The sequence below is a fragment of the Poromitra crassiceps genome, assembly GCF_964638095.1.
Source record: "Poromitra crassiceps genome assembly, chromosome: 5".
Taxonomy (NCBI): Eukaryota; Metazoa; Chordata; class Actinopteri; order Beryciformes; family Melamphaidae; genus Poromitra; species Poromitra crassiceps.
The window spans coordinates 37106872-37125697 of NC_139642.1; the positions used below are offsets into that span (position 1 = coordinate 37106872).

The 18826-nt window shown below is 41.6% G+C and overlaps 1 protein-coding gene across 1 annotated transcript; it reads left to right on the forward strand.

Annotated features, from left to right (window-relative positions):
* The first annotated feature begins 1614 nt into the window (after positions 1-1614).
* klc3 (kinesin light chain 3) lies at positions 1615-16584 on the forward strand. Its single transcript, XM_083637546.1, has 14 exons — positions 1615-1746; positions 6460-6702; positions 6953-7018; positions 7628-7795; positions 9136-9211; positions 10826-10971; positions 11774-11856; positions 13160-13247; positions 13683-13784; positions 14692-14865; positions 15414-15513; positions 15755-15935; positions 16249-16315; positions 16457-16584. Exons 2-14 carry the CDS (start codon positions 6496-6498, stop codon positions 16541-16543), a joined length of 1545 nt encoding a protein of 514 aa, XP_083493672.1. The 5' UTR covers positions 1615-1746; positions 6460-6495; the 3' UTR covers positions 16544-16584.
* Positions 16585-18826: the final 2242 nt, after the last annotated feature.

Here is an 18826-nt window from a genome sequence, read left to right on the forward strand (position 1 = left end):
AATGATTCAGTACTCATAAACTACTGAGTATGATGCACCGCTTTACAATATGGTACACAAAAAGAGTAACTAATGGACAGGTAATAATTAAGTAATGAGTAACTAACAATTAACTACTACTGACTGACCATTGACTAACCATTAACTAATGAGTAATTACTCTACTAAGGAACTAATAACTAATCATGAACTAATGATTAACTACTATACTCACAATGTGACCTTAACTAATGATTAACTAATATATTCACAAACTGACATTTATTAATCATTAACGAACGATTAACTACTCTACTCATGGAACTGACCGACTAATCAGTAACTAATGATTAACTACTATATTCACGAGCTGACATTTAGTAATCATTAAGGCCATGTTCAGACTAGGAGGCCAAATCTGATTTCTGAACTTTAGTGACCTATTAATGACTTTATCCAGATTGGTTTTATGAGTCTGGACGCTCCAAGTTTAGTTTCCAATCTGCTTTGGACTGATGTGACTTCAGTGCGGACGCGCAGATCCACCAAATCTGATTTGAACGTCACTCTCGAGTCGCAACTCGTCATCAAATGCTTCTGTGCAGGAAAACCATGTCACCAACGTACGTATTTACTGATGCCTACGTCATTACCATAGCAACCCATGCAGATAGGCTGTTTAGGTCTGGACACACAGATCCGACTTGAGAATCAGATTTGTGGCAGTGCGGAAACACACTCCCAAATCAGATTTGGGAAACCAATCAAGATAATGATGATTAATGACTATCAGCTAATCAGATTTGCCTGTAATGTGAGCATGGCCTAAGTAATGATTAACTACTCTACTCAGGAACTTAGATACTAATAAGTAGAGTAGTAGTTAATGACTACCTACTCATTAACTATGATTAACTAGTGATTGACTAATGACGATTATTCATTAACTACTAATTAACTAACTATTAGTTAATGATTAGTTTACTAGCAACTACTACATTATTTGTGTACGTTATTGTAAAGTGTTACCTCAAATGGTTCAATCAATGGAATCGATGCAGTGAATAGCAGCAGCTTTGGAAGAAGTGCTGCACATTGCATCTCAGACCTCACTTTTAAGACAGAGAGTGTATGACATTGATTGCTGACTTATTATAATGAGGAGGGGCAGGCTTTGATGTGACACAGGCAGCTGATTGGCTCAGTCTCTGCCTCTGCTCCATCACCAAAACAAGTGTGAGCAGTCTTCTGCAAGCAGTCACAGCTGGCTGCTGTGGTCAAACAAAACACAAATGAATCCAGTAGAAAATGTAAAACAAGAGTGTGACTGTGAACACGTCCTTTTGGTGCATGGTCAGCTTATGTCCTGATGTCTGCTGAAAATTTGCCATATGGAGACTTTAAATTCAATAGGGTCAAATCGAATATTTATCAAAGCAGCTCACAATTAGGCTTTTATTTTGAAAGTCACTGTCGGAAGTCGTGTTTCTAATCGCGGCTACGTGATCTGACTGGTGAAGCTCCGATGACAGGAACTGTTCTCGCCGCAGAGGGCAGCCTCTTCGCTTCAGGTGAATGATTTACTTTTACCGCTACAGATCACCTTCTGCTGTGGTTGTCCTCAGCCACAAACAGCGGATCCTCTGAGTGGAGATGTCCCGCCGTGTCTGACTGGACCTCCGTCCCAAACTCTGAATTAACATAGGCTACATAAAACACAGGGTGGATAAAAGAGGTCGAAAGCAGCCAAGAGCCTGGATTTAGCAGGTAGGCTATAAATAACTTTTTGTTTATGTGGGTGTCGACATCAAACCTGTATTTGTGTTTATTCCATTGAGTCTATGTGTATTCATGTTATTATCGCTTCTGTGCGTGATTATCACCACAGGGCAACCGTGTGTCTAGCTTCCACAGAGAGCGTTTCACTCAGTCACTGCGATGTTAATCTGGGCAAAAATCAACAAAATGTTTCCATTTGCATTTTTAGACAGCCCTCTGTCTAGCATCAGCGAGGGTTAGTTTGTGACTTTGTGTTTTAAACTGAATGAAAGTGCGTCGTCCGGTTCGGCTGGCTGGCTAGCGGGCCTGTTGCGCCGCCCACTATAAACAAAGCGCATGGAGACGAGACTCTGTTGACAGCCTGCTGTTATGAAGTTACAGGCCTGCTACTGTCTGATAGCTGTATCAGGCCAAGCATAAGGTTAGGTCAGTGAAGACTGTGGCTCTAAGAAATATGGTAACACTTTAGATTATAGGGAAAGGAACACAATTAAGTATTAATTACTCATTAACAGTGGTGTATTCATTATTTATAGTCATTAAACCACTTATTCTGCACTGCATAATAAGTTGTTGTCACATGAATTGCTCTTTGCTTTGCTCATAGGGCTTATAAATTTGCGAGTAGGCCTATCACATATTGAGAAATGGGAAATCAGGAAATTATGAAATTATTGGGGGGAAACTAGTTAATAGTCAATATGTGTTCCATAATCTAAGTGGTAGCCTATAGAAATATTTGTATTTGCTATGATCATATTCATATCCGCCATGCTCTCTTAAGTGTTTTTGAGTGTGATAATAACCCATAGCTTACTGTAAAAAATACATTTCAAATTTACATAATATACTTCATACTCATGCAGATGTTTTAAAACCATACATACTCAAAGTGTGCAAAAGTTATTTGTACATGCAGATGACTTTAATTTGTAAAACATTTTGCACAATAGAAATCTATTTTTACACATACATGTGTATATGTATGTAGGAATGAGGACACTAACCTGACCTGCAGCAATGTAAGAGTGCATCTAGGTGATAACACTTGTAGAATAGTAAGTAGATATGTATTCTACAATGTCCTATACATATAAAAATGAGGACCTATGTGAGTATGTATGTACATACATACATGTATGTATGTATGTGTATGTAGGTATGCACGCATTAATGTATATGTTGTTTTTTCCGTTTTGATTGCTTTCATTTCTGTTGTTAGGGTAATGTGTTGGGACCGAGGGGTGGGTGCAGGGCCGGTTCCAGAACAAGATGACTAGTGGTGCATCATAGATAGGAAGTGGTGCAGATGGCCGGGCCGGGCCCCGAAGGCCGGGCCCACTCGGGTGAAAAAATTTGACATGTTATTTTACTAAAAATAATGCATTTGACCATCAGTTCAAGTAGAATGATACCACCCAAGTAAGAATATTTCAAGTGTTTCAAGTGCTTTACTGAAATATTTGGACCATATAATGATAATACAATTATCTCAACCTTAAAAGGTTACATATAGGTGCCAAAAAGCCATAAAATCACATCAAAGAACAAAGAAAAACAACAACTATCATTCAAGTTTAAACAGTAAGTGTGCAGCTGTAGCATTTATTATTATTATTATTATTATTATTATTTTTTTTTTTTGCTTTTCAACTGAGCATGCAGACAATTAAAATAAGGGTGCAATGCATGCTTTTGCACCCCCGTAGAACCGGGCCTGGGTGGGTGGGGGGACAAGCAGTAGATATGATCTTTTTTTTTGTTGCACCTTTACTCATTATTTGTGAGGACTACAGTCCTCACAATACAGTACAGATGGCCAATGGACCATCTTCTATAAATAAAAAGTATAAAAAAAATAAAAAAAATCTATTTTTTCTTCCCCTCTGCATTGTCAACATAAAGTACAAGTATGTCCAAAATTTATTTTGGCCACTCAACCTTTCAAATGTCCATCATGGCCAGGTCTTGCTCGTAAAAGAGATCTTTGATCTCAAGTGACTACCTGGTAAAATAAAGGTAAAATAAAATCTACATGCAAATACAGTTTTGGCCAATTTCTGTATATTTGTAAACATAAGCTATTTCTAAAAGTATTGTGGAGTATTTGTGAACTGTACTCTTCCAGTATGGGACCAGTGGCAGTGCAGTGTGTTGTTGGGCCTGAGGGCGAGGCTGGGCTGGTGAAATGGTGAAACTGGTTGGATGAAAAGGGACGAGGTCATCCACAGAAATGCAGTGAGGTTAAACGTATTGAGTATCTGCCTCAAACTACAGAACCATCAACCACGTGTGTGTGACTCTCCACGCTGCAGTGTTTCAGATCAAGTCACTAATAAGATGATGACATGTCTGTGAGGTCTGTAGCAGAAGTCATGCCTCATTTAGCAGCTGTATACTACTATTCCTTATTACTACATGTTTACTCAGAAATGTTGAACTTCTCCCCCAATTTACTCACCAATGAAAACAGTAAGCAGCGCGACAACACAGCTGCTGTCTTTTTTTACAGCAGTAAATTACAGCATTTACACTGCAATTACTGTGCCACAGCTTGGCTTTTAAAATAGAAGTGATTCATTAAGGGTGGGGTGCAAATAGTACATTTTTTCACTTGAAAACAAAACAAAGACTAAGGTACTGCAGTCTTCCACAGTCCAGTGGGTTTATCAGTAACACAAGTGAAAATTAGTGAGTTGATTTCCCAGCCTGGTTAAAAATGCATCCACTTAAGACTGAAATTACCTATTTCATAAAAAAAAATTTTTTTTATTATTTTGTTAATTAACCATTTAAAATGCCAAAAATAATGATACATGACCAGCAGACCAGCAGAGGGGAAAAAAGTATTAATTTTATGAAACTAAAGAAACTAAGAAAAGCATCAAATCTGAGCAGCTGTTTGGTGTTTTCACTTGATAAATGACTAAAATGAGTACCGGTATGTTCCTGTAAATCAACCAGTTCCAGCTCTACTTAAACTCATTCTTAACACAGTGAGGATTGAACCCGTAAATGTGACTGCTGCTGCTTACAGGTTAAATGCCTTCACCAAACGGAAATGTAATGCACTACCTTACTCAGTAGAACATAATTAACATGAATAGCAAATTAGGCTCAATGATAAGTGCACCACACCGGCAGAGAATAGGAGATAGATCTAATTAAGAAGAATAGTCCAAACTGAGTAGTGAAGATGATACTGCATTTAACAAATAATTACAACAAAAGAACATATCACTGTTGGGTGATTTTCTTTAATTGATGTTTTCACTTCAGTTAAAGGATTAAATGCTGCTGTGTGAGTTGATGAAATCATCTGAACTCTTTCGCTGATGAAAGTCTTTCTGATCCAGCAGGACAATGTGAAAAGTGCTTTGTCATCAAAAAGAAAACAAGGCTGTTCCTTCTTAGTTCCTCAAAAGTTGACATTTTACTTTTTGTTTCTTTGCAGGTTTTCACCCGTAATGATGCTGAGGAGGAATTATATTAATATTTAAATAAATACATTTACAGAGAGAATCTAAGTTAGAATATGTCAATCTAAGTATAATAATGAATAATTTTATAGGAAATAATAATATGGAACCTCAAGTTTACACCACAAAGCTTTGTGCAGGTCTAAAACTCAATCGTTCCGTTTACTCTAATCTTTCACTTCCGTTTATCCGTCTCCATCTTCCTCTTCCTCGTCCGTCTCTATAGATCCACACAAGGCCTGTCCACTCACCTGTGGGTTACAGCTGACTGGCACACGCCCCTGTTATTAGCATTTAACAAATCACTCAAATGAGCAGAAGAAGTGATCTTTTTCTTCAGAATAGTCTAAGAATGTTTTTAGAAATGGTTTGTTTGGGAATCTGCGAGCCTATACTGCATGATGCAGCATTTGCATTTTTCCCCATGCAGTCTTTCCTCTCTGTCACTTCCTCTTGTCTGACTCTCTGCCAGTCATACTGGAAAAGAGGAAACTGACAGCCTTGGTTCATTTTTCATATTGCAGACCGTTATGAACAACAATGTATTTTAATCACATGATTGATTAATTGATCAAGAAATTGAAATGATTTTATTGATACCAATGCCTTTATCGATTCTGCTTATTGCTCCGATTCTTCATCGATTTCCTTATCAACTCCGTATGGGGGGGGGGAAAGCATCAACACAACTGTTTTATTATCTCTTGAGTCTGAAGCACTATGCACTAAGACTATGCACTAAGACTTATGACATTTTACATAATGTTATCTGTGGAGCGTGGAGCACAATCTAACACACTACTTATGGATGTGTCTATCCTCTCTAAAGCCGTGTTACTTTCATGTACCATGATGCTGAATGCAGACCTCAGACCAAGCGGCAACGTCCTGCCAGTGAAACTCCTCACTGTCAGGTGAAAAGAAGTTGCTGGTGACTGCACAATGTGCACATGTATCGGAGGAAGCATATGGTAGTCTACAACTCTCCCCAGATCGACAGAGGGGGTGGAGCAGCGACCGGGGGAATTGGCCATGCACAATTTGGGAGAAAATGGGAGGGGGATCTGGTGCAGGTGGAGCAATGACTGGGACTGCTTGGCTTGACTACTACTACTGCTGTTACTACAGTACTAGGAACTACCTCTAGCACTTACTGCTACTACTACTATCTCTAATACTAGTACTTACTGTACCATGACTTGTCCTTCTTCATCCTTCCCAGGTCAGTTGTGAGAGGAGGAACCTCAGAGGTGGAACCATGTTGTCGGGGGAAGAGCTTCACTGCAGCACGCAGCAGGTGATCGCAGGCCTGGAAGCTCTGAGAGGAGAGAACCGCGTGCTGCTGGAGAACCTGCAGGGGGTGATGGAGAGCCGGACGGCTGAGAGCAGTAGCATGGAACAGGAGAAGAGTGGCATCATCCGCCAATCACTGGAGAGGATCGAGCTGGGGCTGGGGGAGGCACAGGTGAGGAGAGCATTAGTCTGACTGCCTGGAAGCAGGGTAGAAGAGCCTAGACCAGAGTGAGAAAGAGCAGCAAGACTCTCTCCTGTGCTGGTACACTCTTTAGAGTTCAAAAACAAAAACAGCCAAACAATCAGACACTGTGCATAGAAAGACGTATACAGTTACAACATAATACTAAATTATGGTGTAAATATAGGTCTCAAAGTGCTATTTTCTCGTCTCCATCATGTTCTTGTGGTCTCTCCTCCAGGTGATGATGGCGCTGTCGGCCCACCTGGGCTCACTGGAGGCAGAGAAACAGAAGCTGAGGGCCCAGGTGAGATGCTGTGGAAATGACAGAAAATACAATGAGACTGATGAATTACTCATGCCTTGCTATGTGGAAAAGGTCTACCTCTAAACTTTGTTTGACATGATTTAAATGTTTCTCTACAGGCTGAGCAGGTTTTAAGGCCCAAGGATGTAAAAAAAAAAAAAAAAGTTAAAACATTCATTGTAAAACATTCAAATTGAATAGTCGTCATTGTTATTCTATACTGTATGTGTTTATTTTAGCTGACAGCAGAAATATGTCAATGCACTTCTTATTAATAAGCAGCTCTCATTGGCAATGCAGCGTAAAATCTCTGCGCAGCTTCTTGATTCATGAAACTTTTCCTCTTTCTGTCTTTTTTCAAAACGTATGAAACGTAGCACCAGTGGACTGTGCTTTACTGGGCAAATCCCAGTGATTGTGTAATTATATTAATTATATGAACTAGAAAGTGAGCACTCCTTTCTTCTTCTTCTTCTTCTTCTTCTTCTTCTTCTTCTTCTTCTTCTTCTTCTTCTTCTTCTTCTTCTTCTTCTTCTTCTTCTTCTTCTTCTTCTTCTTCTTCTTCTTCTTCTTCTTCTTCTTCTTCTTCTTCTTCCCCCCTCCTCTCAGGTGCGTCGTCTCTGTCAGGATAACCAGTGGTTGAGGGATGAGCTGGCCGGAGCTCAGCAGCGTCTGCAGGACAGCGAGCAGTACCTGGTGACCCTGGAAGAGCAGAACCGACATCTGACCTTCATGTCCTCCCTGCGCAAATACGACCAGGACCAAGCGCCCCCGGTGGTGAGAGACAGAGGAGCAGGCTGCGCCCACACTACAGGCTTTCTGCTCACTCCCAAACTGTGGCTCACATTTCCTTTTTTTGGATGACTAGTCTGGGATGTAGCACATATCTCATACCAATATAAAATGAGAATAGAAGACACACATGGGCATGGCCAGAGAGGCAATAGCAAAACTCTTCACATCTGTTTGTGTACCTACACTTCCACTTTTGATTGAACATCTTTCCATTATTGTGTCTTGTCCTTCATACTAACTCTGTCTCTGTTCAGCCAAGCTGTGTGCCGCAAAATTAGGTAAATTGTCTCACGTGAACGACGTAAAATACTTATTGTCATGGAACAATTGTGAGAAATTCTGATTTGGGTGTTCAATTGTAAATACAGTAATACACTGCATTTATATATAGCTTTTATCCACAGCGCTTCACAATATGCCTACAGTCACCCATTCACACACACACACACACACACACACACACACACACACACACACACACACACACGTTCATACAGTGATGGCGGCAAGCTACAATGCAGGGTGCTGGAGCAGTTTGTGGTTGAGTGTCTTGCCCAAGGACACTTTGAACCACAGACCTCTTTTATCCAAAGCTATTAGTGAACAAGCCGCTCGACCTCCTGAGCCACAGCTGCCTTAAATGTAACTCATGTAGGTCTCATGCCTCAGGCTCTGATTTCATACCACATACCCATGTGATCAAGGTCAGAATAGAAAGAAATGTGACTCAGAGCTGAAATCAGGCCTGAAGATATGAGCTTGTTCTGATCCAATTGCAAACCTGAACAACCTGAATTGAACCTGAGGAGTCTGTCTAGGGATTTTTTTTTAGCTCAAACCAGACTAAAGACCATTACACACCAAGAGCGACGGGAATATAGTTTTTCAGAAAAAACGACCTTGGTCCAAAAAAATAAAAGCCGCAATATCGCTCAGCGAAACTTTGTCATTGGTATGCACGGTTGCATTGACTGACGTAGGTTCGACAAATATTATTGATGTGCAAATGAATCGCAGTCTGCGATTCGCAGAGAGAGAGAAAAAAAACACTCCTGGTGTGTAACCACCTTAAGAATAAAAATGTGAGTCCATCAGGTCCGGTCAGGTTGCAGCGGATTGAAAGACACATCAAACTATACTGTATATCACACAAACACACAAGGAAATACTGAATATGCCCAAATCATCCATCTGTAATTCCACCTATCCAGCTGATATGTTGATCCAGATTTTTATCAATCCATTTGTATACAAACTATAATGTCAGGTTCTGAATGCAGCTTGATTAGCTTACGGAGTGTTTTTGTTTTCCTCTCCAACAGGACGATAAAGACAGCTGTTCCACCAAAGAGTCTCTAGATGACCTCTTCCCTACGGAGGAGGAAGAACAGTCACAGAGTAAGATGCTGTGTGTGTGTGTGTGTGTGTGTGTGTGTGTGTGTGTGTGTGTGTGTGCGCGCGTGCGTGTGTGTGTCATGTCTCCCTACCTGTCTGTTCATCAGTAATATTTGTTTTCTTTAATAATTTCTGGCATTATCATGGCTGTATACTTCTGCTCCTTTTTCTCCTTCCTCCCGCCTCCTCTTTCTCTTCCTACTAGCGGAATACCCGTCCCTGTGTGACTGGCAATTTAGTCAGCCTCTCCTCTCTCTCCCCAGAGGGTCATAGTCCACTTCATTGGCTGATTACAACTCCACTCACCTGTGGGCTCCTCCACTCTGGAGCACCTGTGGGCTCCTCCACTCTGCAGCTCCCCATGGTGCTGAACCTGTCTTGAGTAATTTTGCCCACTAATTAGCCATTTTTGCCCATTTAGTCGGCCCTAATTACCTAATTAAAAAAATCCGTTAGGTCACCCGCCGGGCGTGCTCTTTACACTTCCTGAAAGATTCAGTGCAATCGCACGTAAATTGGCATAGCTGTGGCCGAACACAATTCTGCTCACATACTCACAGACAGACAGACACTTTGCAATCTTATTATAGGATGCTTCTCCATCAGATCAGTCCCAGCTAAACATCAAACTTAAATGTCTATGCAGCCACATTCGTCAGTAATCCTCTCCTCATTACAGCAGTGCAGATAATTAAATGAGAACAGATCTCCACAGGTTTAGTGTTGAAAACACGGCTGCATACCTCTTAGAGTCGCTCACGGTGTAGCTGTGTGGCGGCTGCTCATGATATTTCTTTAGTTAACAGCTCTTCACACGCAGCAAAGACATTTCAGGCTCTGATGTCACATTCTGAGCAGTGACATCATGTGTGATGATAGTGAGTTCACACCAACTCTGCAGTGAGGTGCAGCCAAGCACCTCAGAGTGCCACCTAGAGGACACACTGGGAAAATAAGTAAAAACGTACATTGTATAAAAGCTTTGGTTGGCTGGACAGTAGCTGTTACAGTATGTCAAACTGAGATGTATGTGAGACTGTGATGTTTTTAAAACCATTTTCACATTTTTGCATTCCATTAAAGGTGCTACATGTACAGTAGCGTGTTTCATCATCAACATGCCATTGTCAAATTGTAATACCTTGGGATAATTACAGTAAACCAAGGTGACCATGGTGGAGACATGGTGGTGTTAGTGTTGGTGTTTCTCATGTGTTAGCCATGAACCCCACTGCTTCCTGTTGCAAAGAGGATCTTTGTTTCCTGAAAGTTTTTCTCCTTCACTTCCCTGAAGAGGATCAACATGTTGGAAGTGATTTCTCCACATTCCTCTCTCTCCTTCCACCATCTGCTGCAGATCAGAAACTCTTTCAGCTTTAGCTCCATTTGAACACAATCTCTTCATGGTTTGTACCATAAAGTGATTCCCTCCAGATCCACCAGCTGGAGAAACAATGGAGAATGCAGAGTAGAGTGTCAACAGGGCGGCAGGCAGGAATCGAACCCAGGACCTTCTTGCAGTGAGCAAGAGCGCTGCCACTGTCCCACCGTGCTATTTTCTCTTTTGTGGAGGTGTGCTGTAAACACTTGTCTCTGTCTTCCTGTGTCTCTGTCCAGCGTCCCAGGCGCACCACAGCAGTGCGGCGGCAGCAGCCCAGCAGGGGGGCTATGAGATCCCCGCCCGCCTTCGAACACTTCACAACCTGGTGATCCAGTACGCCTCGCAGGGCCGCTACGAGGTGGCTGTGCCGCTCTGCAAACAGGTACACCACCCTCTCCCACAGAGGCTTTTATTTTGTCTGACTTTGTCATGTCTTACTTTGGAGTCATTGAAAAGCCCGTCAATTTCCTCGAGTTGCGTCTCACCTGTAACCATCCTGTCACCAGCCTGCTTATCTCACCTTAAGCCCACGTTCACACCATACGCCGAAGCAACGCTCAACCTACGCTGAACCCACAAGTTTCATTTCGGCGTCCTTGTTAACAGGCGAGGCCGTTCACACCAGCCGCGTGCGTGCCTTGCTCAAGCCATGCTAAAGTGATCGTTCAGGATTCAGTCCTATTTTTGAAGCGTGAAGCGTGAAGCTGCCAGGCATGAAGTCAATGGAAGTTGTGGGCGGGGTCAAGGAAAAGAGAGTGCTTCTTGTGTGACCGGTTAAGCGTAAGCTCAGCTTCAGTGTGGCTTTGGCGTATGGTTGGCGTATGGTGTGAACAAAGGCTAAGGCTGTCACTGCTTGTTTTAAATATTTCTGCTCTTTTATATTGATGTTCATTTATTAATTTAAACTGAGCTGAACAGTATGGTAAATGGTAAATGGACTGCATTTATATAGCGCTTTTATCCAAAGCTCCTACATTCACCCATTCACACACCGAAGGCAGCCAGCTGCCACGCAGGGTGCTGGCACAGCCATCGGGAGCAATTTGGGGTTCAGTGTCTTGCCCAAGGACACTTTGACATGCGGACTGGAGGAGCCAGGGATCAAACCACCGACCTTCTGATTAGTGGACGGACGACCCGCTCTACCTCTGATGATGACAATGTGATGATTGTGTTTTTTTCAGGCCTTGGAAGACCTAGAGAAGTCCTCAGGCCACACCCACCCAGATGTAGCCACCATGCTAAATATACTGGCACTGGTGTACAGGTGAGGCTGGTTACCATGGCAACACAATTTTTTTGTGTACTTCACGATCCAATTGAATTCACCATGTGTACTACTTGTACATGTGTGTGTCATTGTATTATGCTAATTGTCCGTTAATTAAGATTTGAATTCCTTCATTTCCTTGTTTGTGAGAGGCGGAGGTAACAGAAACATACTATATTAACTGTTGCTGTGATCACATCAGATAGCAAATTAATTGATTGTCACAACTACAACACAGACCAGTACGTTGTCTTCTTGTGTATAACATTTTTCTGAAGGCTGTGTATCTTTATTAGTAATAAAAAATAATTATAAACTTGATTTGTATTGTACCTTTCAGAACAGAAAGTGCTATACATTAACAAAATAAAACAAGACCAAAAATGACAACAACACACAAAATCAAGGCATAACATATACTGTAGATCAGGGGTGTCAAACATGCGGCCCAAAGGGTCCAATCCGGCCCCCCAAAGGGTCCAATCCGGCCAAAGGATGACTTTGCAAAGTGTGAAAATTGCACTGAGAAGTCCTTAAATCCAATGTGATGCACTTGTGAAGGCTAAGAGGTACCAGGTTTCAGGAGCAAGTTAAATATTAAGCCGCCTATTCATGTTATCTGTATTAATCACTAAATGGTCAGCTATTTTCATTACCTTTGCTTGACTATAGAGAATTGCACAGTTGCCATCAATTGTAATCAGGGGTGTAGTGATAAATACAGAGGTGGGTAAACTATCCAAGGTGAGTAGTTTACCCACCTTGTTTGCCATCATTGATTGATACAGTTGATGTGAAAATAGGTGGGTAAACTATCTGCCTCATTTCAAAGAGGTGGGTAAATTGTGTTTACTTTCGTTTACCCTCCACGACAGCCCTGATTGTAATGCACAGTACAGACGGTAGATAATGTGCTTGATGGTAGCTGAGATAACCCTATGTGTTGTAGGGTTGTACCTGTAATTCTTTACACTAAAAGAAACAGGACAATTATTAGGTTTTGTCATTTATAGGTTATTATTGATTATTGATGTTCATTGTCTGGCCCACTTGACACCAAATTGGGTCGCATGTGGCCCGTGGACTAAAATGAGTTTGACACCCGTGATCTAGATCAATATACTGTAGAAACAATAAATGAAGAGCATAACACACTGAAAGTCATTACTGATACAAATATCCAAGATCAGATAGTTCCTGCACTCTTTCTCTCATAACAAGGATCTCTAGGTAAAAGCATGTCATTTTAAAGAAGATCCTTCTGTGATGCAGTGCTACATGGTGTTTGTCGTCTTTACAGGGACCAGAACAAATACAAAGAAGCAGCGAACCTGCTGAACGACGCGCTGGCCATCAGAGAGCAAACTCTGGGCATGGACCATCCCGCGGTGCGTTCCCTGCTTCTCGAACTAAGCCAGCTTTTCTTTGGTTTGCTTCATGCAAAGATGCTTTCATAACAAGCCTGATTTGTTCTGTTTGTTTCTGTAGTTTCATTGTGCATTTTATTTGATTTATAACACTTGGTTCTATGTTTTAGCACGCTGCAAATCAATTAAAACCAAGAACACTACAACTTTGTGTGCAACTCTGAATTTCTCTAGGGCAGCATTCTTTGTTTAATCTCCTTGGACTGTCGTGTTGCCAGGTATTAATAGATACCTGATCTATCCAAGTGTTGAATAATGCAAAATCAGTTCAGCTGTACCCATTGCTGTGTGTGTGTGTGTGTGTGTGTGTGTGTGTGTGTGTGTGTGTGTGTGTGTGTGTGTGTGTGTGTGTGTGTGTGTGTGTGTGTGTGTGTGTGTGTGTGTGTGTGTCCACAGGTGGCAGCAACACTGAACAATCTGGCAGTGCTTTACGGTAAAAGGGGAAAATACAAAGAAGCAGAGCCGCTGTGTAAGAGAGCACTGCAGATCAGAGAGAAGGTAACAAGACACACACACACACACACACACACACACACACACACATATTACTTACGAGGACCTTCAGTGACTACATTCGTTCCCTAACACCTAATCAGTGGTGGGTAGACTAGAGTACTGAAAATCTATACTCAAGTAAAAGTACAATTACTCCTACTCAAGTAAAAGTTTTTTTTTTCTTTTCTTTTTATAAATTCAAAGTACAAGTTACTTGTACTAGTTAGCGTGTGTGGGCCAGTGTGAAAAAAACGTATTTTATGAAGTAGAGCAGGTAGGCTAATCAAACAAATAAGCATAGCAATAACAATCTTCTCTCACTCCCTCCATGTCTTCCTCTCTACCCCTCTCTTCCTCAACTGCCCTTCTCTTTCTCCATTTCCCTATCTGCCCCAGAGTGGGCAAATTAAATGACCTTGCTTAAAAACAAACTGAAATTACATTCTACCTTCTTTGTCTTTTCTCCTGCTTGTTCTCTGCAGCACTTCCACTATGATTTATTTTTATAAATCTGCAGTAGAGGTGCTCCTCGCGCGCTCTCCGCCCCTGCATTCAATCCCCACATTTAGAGCAGACTAGTTGTAACAAACGTACAGTATAGATGGTTTCAACTTGACAATATAAACATTCTAAATTTACCCCAGCTTACTTCCTGTTGCAGTGTTTGATAGTACAATAACTGACAGGACATACATTATAGGTTCCAAACTGTTCCGTAGCAAAACAATTCCTCACTTGTCCTCACTTTGGAGGATTTTCCCCTCATCTTTATATCCTTGTGAGGACACACACCTAACTCTTCTCTAAGCTGAAAATATACTGCCCTCAGATACCGGTCACTGATCATCTGTTCTGCAAACCCAATTGTTTTGTTCACCTTTCCCAACGCTGTGTCTCTGAACGCCCCCAGGTCCTGGGCACGGACCACCCGGACGTGGCCAAGCAGCTGAACAACCTGGCCCTGCTGTGTCAGAACCAGGGGAAGTACCAGGAGGTGGAGGATTACTACGAACGGGCGCTGCACATCTACCAGAGCAGGCTGGGGCCCGACGACGCCAATGTGGCCAAAACCAAGAACAACCTGGTGAGGGGGGGGGGGGGGGGGGGGGGGCAAGCAACTAATGTTACTTGAATGCCACTATGGATAACCATAACATTACCTACCGTTAAAGTCTATAGGGCAGCAGACGATGAGTTGTCAGGTTACTGGTTACAAATTCCGTTACTAACACGTGAGTTTGGAGCAAATTGTGGAATTTTATACTCATATCGTTGCCGTCGGGTGAAAACCTCTGAACTCCAGATTTAGCGACTTTCATTTCTCCACTTGTAATTGAGGGATTACTTGCTCCTCTGTGGGTTGAGAAGGTTCTGCAACCGTTGTTTGTTGTTTTCAAAACCAATGACGACGTAAACTCATAAACACAGGGCTTTTCTTACTTTCTGAAAAGATGACATTTTGGAGACAGTCATGTGACAAATATTTTTTTTTACAGTTACCTTTATGTAGCCTTAAGTCACTCTAGCTCTTGTATCTCTCACTCTTAAATACTGATCACTGTTCTAGAAACATTTTGTAATTCACATTTTGTCTCTCTGGATGCATTGTCCTCTCACTCAAACTCTCTGTAGGCATCATGTTATCTCAAGCAGGGGAAATACAGACAAGCCGAAGCTCTTTACAAAGAGATCCTGACCAGAGCACATGAAAAGGAGTTTGGATCTGTAGAAGGTAAAACACAAAAACAAGAATGATTCTGGCTTAAACATATTTAGGAAAATACAGCAGAGAATTAGAAGAGATAACAGCTCAGTGTACTGTTGTTGCAAATACCTCTCCATATGAAGTGAGTTTGATATGTACATGTAGTTGGAAAACGGCACGCTTTTTTGTTTTAGATTTGTCATCTTTATCTTCACTATGTCTACCTGTCCTGTCTTTCCCTCCCTCTGTCTCTCTGTCTGTGGTCCAGGCGACGGTCGTCCCAGCTGGTCTGGCTCTGAGGACAGCGTCTCCAGGCCGGACGGCGCCGGTGGTCTAAAGCGAAGCGGCTCCTTCACCAAACTCAGAGAGTCGATACGGCGAAGCAGCGAGAAACTGGTCCGCAAGCTGAAGGGAGTCGGGACGCAGGAGACAGCCCCAAGGAACCCTGGGTAATACTGAGTTGGGATGAGAGAAAACACAAACACATGTCCTAATCCTAAATGAACAGTCAGTCAAGGACAAAGAGGAAGAACTAGTTTCACTTCGTCATGGAATTCCTGGAATATCAAGTCATTTTGGGAAGTGTATTCCAGATCGAGGAATTTACACGTCACTGTTAAAAGAATATTCGAGAAAGTATTATAATTCTTTGCATTTTTTTCTATCAGCAAAACCAATCCAAATCAACTGGTGCTAGTTTCATGTGTTTACTACATGATATCCCTTTAAAATGAACGATGGATTATTTTCTCCTGTCAACAGGATGAAGCGGGCCAACTCTCTGAACATGTTGAATGTTGGAGCCAGAGAGAGTCAGGATTCCGGACAGGTGAGCACATCTGTTGTGGAGCGCACGGGGGGGGGCTAAGCTGGGCCCTAAGTGTGCTGAGCCTTTCTTCCTCTTGATATAAGCAGCCACACAAATCATTCCCGGTCACGTGACGCTCATGTGTTTTTCTTTTCCCCATAGCGCCCGAGTCACTTGACAGAGACCAGAAGCCTGAGCTACAGCACCCAGAACCTGGCAAGACGAGGCTCGCTGGGCGGGACCAACTAACACACACACACACACACACACACACACACACACACACACACACACACACACACACACACACACACACACACACACACACACACACACACACACACACACACACACACACACACACACACACACACACACACACACACACACACACACACACACACACACACACACACACACACACACACACACACACACACCTTCTACATGCCTCTGTGTGCAACTCTGCACAATAAAGATACAGAGGAAAATCTGCATTTCAACCCCCAAATCTCACATTGTCTCAGGTTGATGTCTATAGGGGAAAGACATACTGACTGTGGCCTATCCCTGTTTTTTAGAGTGCAGCCATGAGACCAGCCCACCTGTGCTGTAGAGTCAAAAGTGGGATTGTTCTTATGTAAATTCAAACTGACAATCATCTGTCCTGCTACAACTTTCCCCTCCACACAATCCGTCCATTTCAGAACTATTAGGAATTCTAAGAGCATTCCGGTCGCTCTGAGCAGACTGGAGTTTTCCCTTATACATACATTTCTGTCATTGGTTGAGTTGAACCTCAATGGACAGAGCTAAACATACAGTAGTGTGCAAAGTTATCAAACTGGCAAACTTGTGTATTACTACTTTAAACACTTGTCCTGCACTATCAATGAGTTTACTGACAATAATGTCCTTTCTGTCCTGTTCACTTGACAGTTGATATCATTCCTTCCTGGTCTGGGACCTCTGGCAGGTAACCAGCCGCTGTTTGGAGGTTCACTTCTACCAAACCATGAAAATCTAGTTTGATGGTAAAATGGTGAAACTGGATGATGCATTTTGGAATGGACCAGCCGTTGTAAGAGTATTATCTTAATCTAATGAGAAACTGATTACAACAGTTACAAAAAATATTTTATAGTTACTAAATAAAGCTAAACAACATTGTGTCTGTAAAATTATGGACACAAATATTTTATACATTTTGAAATAATCTTTAGTAATTAGATTACATTACTGTGTCGGCACATTTCAGAAAATACCAACTGCAATTTGACACAAGTAGTAGTCTGAAATGGATTACTCCTGTGATTTTAAAGATGCTGTTCCTTTGGAGATTCCCTTTCTCAGGTAGTTTACTAAATGCCTGGAATGATTTATTTTCTACAGATTAATTCACTCCAGGTAGATTGAAGATGATCTACTTTTTTTACACTAATTTCATGTAGCCTGGTATCCAGCCCCATGAGCTGCAGGTGTCACACTCTTTGGGGCTGGATACCAGGCTACATTTCATGACTTCTCTTGTTGAGAATCACAGGGATGAAGAAGGTTCATCTCTTCTGCTATGTTCATGTTTTCTTGCACATTGATCAGATTTGGAGATGCGTTTGTTCGTAACTTTTCTTACATTTTGGTTTGCGAGGGAGCAGTTCAGCTATCAAGTTAATATTGAGGTCAAAAAATAATTCAGAATATGATTGATGATGACATTCCTATTGTATTTTTCAGCTAAAAACGTGTGTTTACTTAAGCTGTTTTGCACTGTGCTCCAAGTTTGTCTATCCAAATTCTGAAGGGGGGGGGGAAAGAGCAACACCTACAAAACACACACACAGACCTGAATCAAATCACGGTACTTTTTAAAGGATAGTGGACTTGTTTGAGAAGACGAATCCACTTGCACAGACTGAACTTTTTAGAGGTAGTGAATGATGCATTTCACGTTATATTTGCAAGATGGAAATGCAACGTTTTATAAAAGAAATTTAAATAAGAAGTCTAAATTATGAGTGATGGAGTTTTTCATCACAACAATAATGCGCCTTTCCCTAATCCAGAACTCGTTCCAAGACTCCATATCAAACCATAAGTTATGTTATGGTTAAGTTACAGTTACAATGTCACAGTTATGTATGTTCTCTATGGTATTAATCTGTTGATTGATCGATCGTCGTCTATCAAACAACTTGATCTGAACTCAATTCGTCTTTCCGAGCAGCCTTGAGCTGGAAAGACAAGCCTTTTCACTCAGAGAAAAAATGATGTGGCGCATGAATATTGTAAAGTATACACACTGTGCAGTGTGCACTGTACAGTATGACATTCAGCCATTTATATGTTTCATTGAACATTTTTAACATAAGCTATACTGAAAACATTATCGAGTGCCTGACTGAACAAAAACTAATCTCTATTTCCATTTTATTTGAACACAGAAGATTTACATACATTTTTCCGTGCCAGCGTTGGAGCACAAAACTACTATAATTCGGTAACACTTTACAATACTGTAACACAAAAATTGGG

Bases quoted from the DNA above. Each gene is read 5' to 3' on its own strand.
- klc3 (XM_083637546.1), top strand. From the start codon at position 6,496: ATGTTGTCGGGGGAAGAGCTTCACTGCAGCACGCAGCAGGTGATCGCA. The intron at 14,866-15,413 runs GTGAGGGGGGGG...AACTCTCTGTAG, and splicing joins CCAAAACCAAGAACAACCTG to GCATCATGTTATCTCAAGCA. The intron at 15,514-15,754 runs GTAAAACACAAA...TCTGTGGTCCAG, and splicing joins GGAGTTTGGATCTGTAGAAG to GCGACGGTCGTCCCAGCTGG.